A 3,292-nucleotide genomic window follows, 5' to 3' on the forward strand; every position below is an offset into this window, starting at 1 on the left:
TTCAAGTTTTCACTCAAGTTCTCAATTGGATTTAGGTCTGGAAAGTGAACATGTTCTGTATCTTATTTTGTAGCATCTAATAGGTTTTCTTCTAGCATTTTCCTGCATTTAGCTTCAACCATATTCCCATCAACCCTTGCCAGGTTCCTTGTTCCTGCTGAAGAAAGGCATCCCCACATCATGATGCTGCCACCACCATGTTTCCTAGTGGAGACARAGTGATGGGCAGTGGGAAGTTTTAAGTTTCAGCTATATGTACATTTAAATTTGGTGGTAYAAAAATGAAAAGCGTAAATGTTGTTAGGGTTTTGTATTTTGCATAGACATGTTTATAATAAAAGTTTTGTTAAAAAATAAAATAAATGAATTTGATTATTTAAAAACGATTAAATTAAGGATTAAATATGTWAGCAAGATTTTGAACTCCATTTTTACCAGCKTGGGTTTAAGAMCRCTGCAGTTGCTAGGCAACAGGACATACACTGAGGTAAGGGTGGGAGAAAGATCTAAAGACTAGACCGTTCACTTCTGGTCRGTGCAGTGGACACACCCACACATCTCGTTTTCTCCCATTGCTATTGTGCATTCCTCTCTGTTTTGGTCTGTCCCATGAAGTCTCAGTAAAATACATTCTTGTTTATTGAAGTATGACCTCTGGAAGGTTGAAAGTCTGCTGGTTTTCAATGTGTATTTAAATGGAGAGAAACTGGACAGAGGCTGTGAATACTTGGGTTAGTGTTTACTGAGTCCTTGTGTGTTCTGATCAGGGTGGCTGGGACACGTCAGGCAGTGAGCTGAGTGAAGGAGAGCTGGAGAAGAGAAGAAGAACTTTACTGGAACAGCTGGATGCACCTTGAAACTGTTCATGCCACTGTTTTCTGCTATTTGAACACTTCAGCAAACGTGCATTCCCCCCCGCAGGCTCACCTGACTGTGCAGGCTGCCCCTCTGAATGAGGAAACGTGCTATTAATGGGAATGCTCTACACTTTTTATTTTGTGACTAATCTGATTTCAGGAATCTTGTCACCTGATCAATCTGTGACTTGTTAGCTCTGGATATCTTCTTTAGGGGGCTGTAGTTTGTTTTTTCATTGACAGTCATTTTTATGTTTTCATTTCAATAAAGGCGTATCTTGAAGCCACGCTTATTGTCTTTTTCTAAAAGTGAGGTTTTACTTACAGTAATTGTACACAGAAAGGTATTAATTGGTCTGGGTTCTGTTTTATTATTTTTAGTAAAGCCTAATAAAATATATCAATTACCAAGGACAGATGTGGATTTTTTTAAAATTTACAACAAACATTTTCAGCAAAATCTGTCATAATATAATATGTCAGTCCGGTTTTCATCTTTCATGTTTACGTTACTTTATTAAAAGGTTTAAAGATAGAAATGGCTAACACCCAGACTGTGGCTTGAAAATGGGAATTTTTTCCCGATACGAATTCGGCATTTTATGAACATTGAACAGACAAGTTTACATTATTAGTCTCCAATAATGACTCATTATTAAGAGATTAGTAATTAGTAMAATTAAATTCTAYTGAAATATCTAGCTCAAAGATTTACGTTCTAGTTAATCATTCCGTTGCCTTCCTAAAATAATGGCCCAAGTCATTTTTTCATAAAAGTGAATTTGGGGGGTGTGGACTGTTTTTTGCCATAAAATGATTTGAGCTATTAATTTATGGAGGTGACGGTTTCTAATTTTTGGTTGACAGGTGGTGCTTTCGWGGTTTTCATCTGTAATAGTGAACACGCTTCAGAGTCTGGTCTAGTCGCTTATTGAGTCGCTCATCTTCAGTTTCGGTTCTGGATTTTTCGCTTGTTCGGTTCTGGATTTTTTGCTTGTTCACTTCTTACCTGGGTCTATGACCATAGTAAATTATAATGGAAACTTAAAATGTTCGGAGGAATTTCAGTTTTCCAGATGAAGGATTAGGACCATGAATGGACCACCTCTTAACCAAGCAAAGCCCTGAAAAAAATAACAGTGAAGGTAGTTTTCTTTACCCAGTTATTTGGCTAATTGGAAAATCATGATAACCTTCCTTAAATCACGTATTAGCTCAGTTTGTTGAGTCAGAAGCTAACTATCAGATAACGTACCATCATTTATCATGGGCATACAGCGCAACATGATCTCCAAGCTTCGTTAAATGACGAAGATGGCAATGAGTAAATGCTCTTCACTGAACTGAATAATCGTCATAATTAAATTTTAGCAGTATAACTACATTATAGATTAGCGGATGTTACTTCCGTTTTGCGTTTTTAAGGTTGGATTATTCCTGTAGCTAGGCTTGCATTACAAATCACATCATTTAACTTCATGTGCGAGTCCCTACAATGCCACCTACTGGTCAGCCACTGTAAATGCAAAATGTCACTACACCCACAATCTAGAATTGCCGAGAGAATATATTGCTACTAAAATAAAATTGATAGTTGCTCCTGTTTTAAGCTCTGATTTTATATTGGGAGGCGAGGGCCCAAAATCATTGCCCACTAAGTGAGAGATTATGYATCATTGGCATTTGTGCAACTTTTCTTTGTTTTTACTGTGAGTATTTCATATTTATTTTTATTAGTAGCTAGCTCTGCTTTCACATTGTTTTTGTGGGTCAATTTGTGCTTTTCCATGTAATATGGCATATTAATCTTAACATTTTGTAAGGCTGAAGTACAGTTTGTTAAAACATAAAATAAAAACATTACATTGTACAGCAAGTGCCACTGATAAAAGGACTGTTGTCACAATCAATTGCCAAAATCAGACTTAATTGTAAACTTTGTGATCATCACAAAATACCTGGCTGCATGAATAAAATGTCAGAATGTGCAACAAATCCACAACACGCACRCCTTTATTCAGTGTAAATAGTTTATTATATATCTTGAAAATCTCATATCACCTATTCTTAAAAAAAGGGGTTATTTAGAACCGAGACCTGTCTACAATACATTTGTAGTGAGAGGAGAAAATGCCAGTAATACCCAGTTGAACGCAGTGAAGCTGAGAGAAAAACAAGCAGAATAGCACTGTCTTTAACAGGACGCAGTATTGCTCTGTCAGTTCATTACAGGCCAACTAATAGTTTTAATGGTTAGTGTGGCCATTCAGCTGAAATGTGTTAATGCATCATTTAGCAGTGATGCACCTGCGACATAAACAAACTCAACGATCCTGTGCCTTCTGTGCAACAGTGAAATATTCTGATTAAAACATACTATTGTGGATTTATGCCTGCATTTGGCTTATTTAAATACACAAAAACTGGAAAAAAAA

At 36.5% G+C, this 3,292-nt stretch overlaps 1 protein-coding gene across 1 annotated transcript in view; it reads left to right on the forward strand.

The window, feature by feature from the left end:
* Positions 1–1,144, forward strand: part of prpf40a (PRP40 pre-mRNA processing factor 40 homolog A) — a 15,081-nt gene extending 13,937 nt beyond the window's left edge. Inside the window, exon 27 of the mRNA XM_008403970.1 lies at positions 768–1,144. Within this exon, the coding sequence (XP_008402192.1) occupies positions 768–857 (90 nt within the window). The 3' untranslated portion in view covers positions 858–1,144. The remainder of the gene's footprint in view (positions 1–767) is intronic.
* Positions 1,145–3,292: the final 2,148 nt, after the last annotated feature.

This window comes from Poecilia reticulata, linkage group LG2 (assembly GCF_000633615.1).
Source record: "Poecilia reticulata strain Guanapo linkage group LG2, Guppy_female_1.0+MT, whole genome shotgun sequence".
Lineage (NCBI taxonomy): Eukaryota > Metazoa > Chordata > Actinopteri > Cyprinodontiformes > Poeciliidae > Poecilia > Poecilia reticulata.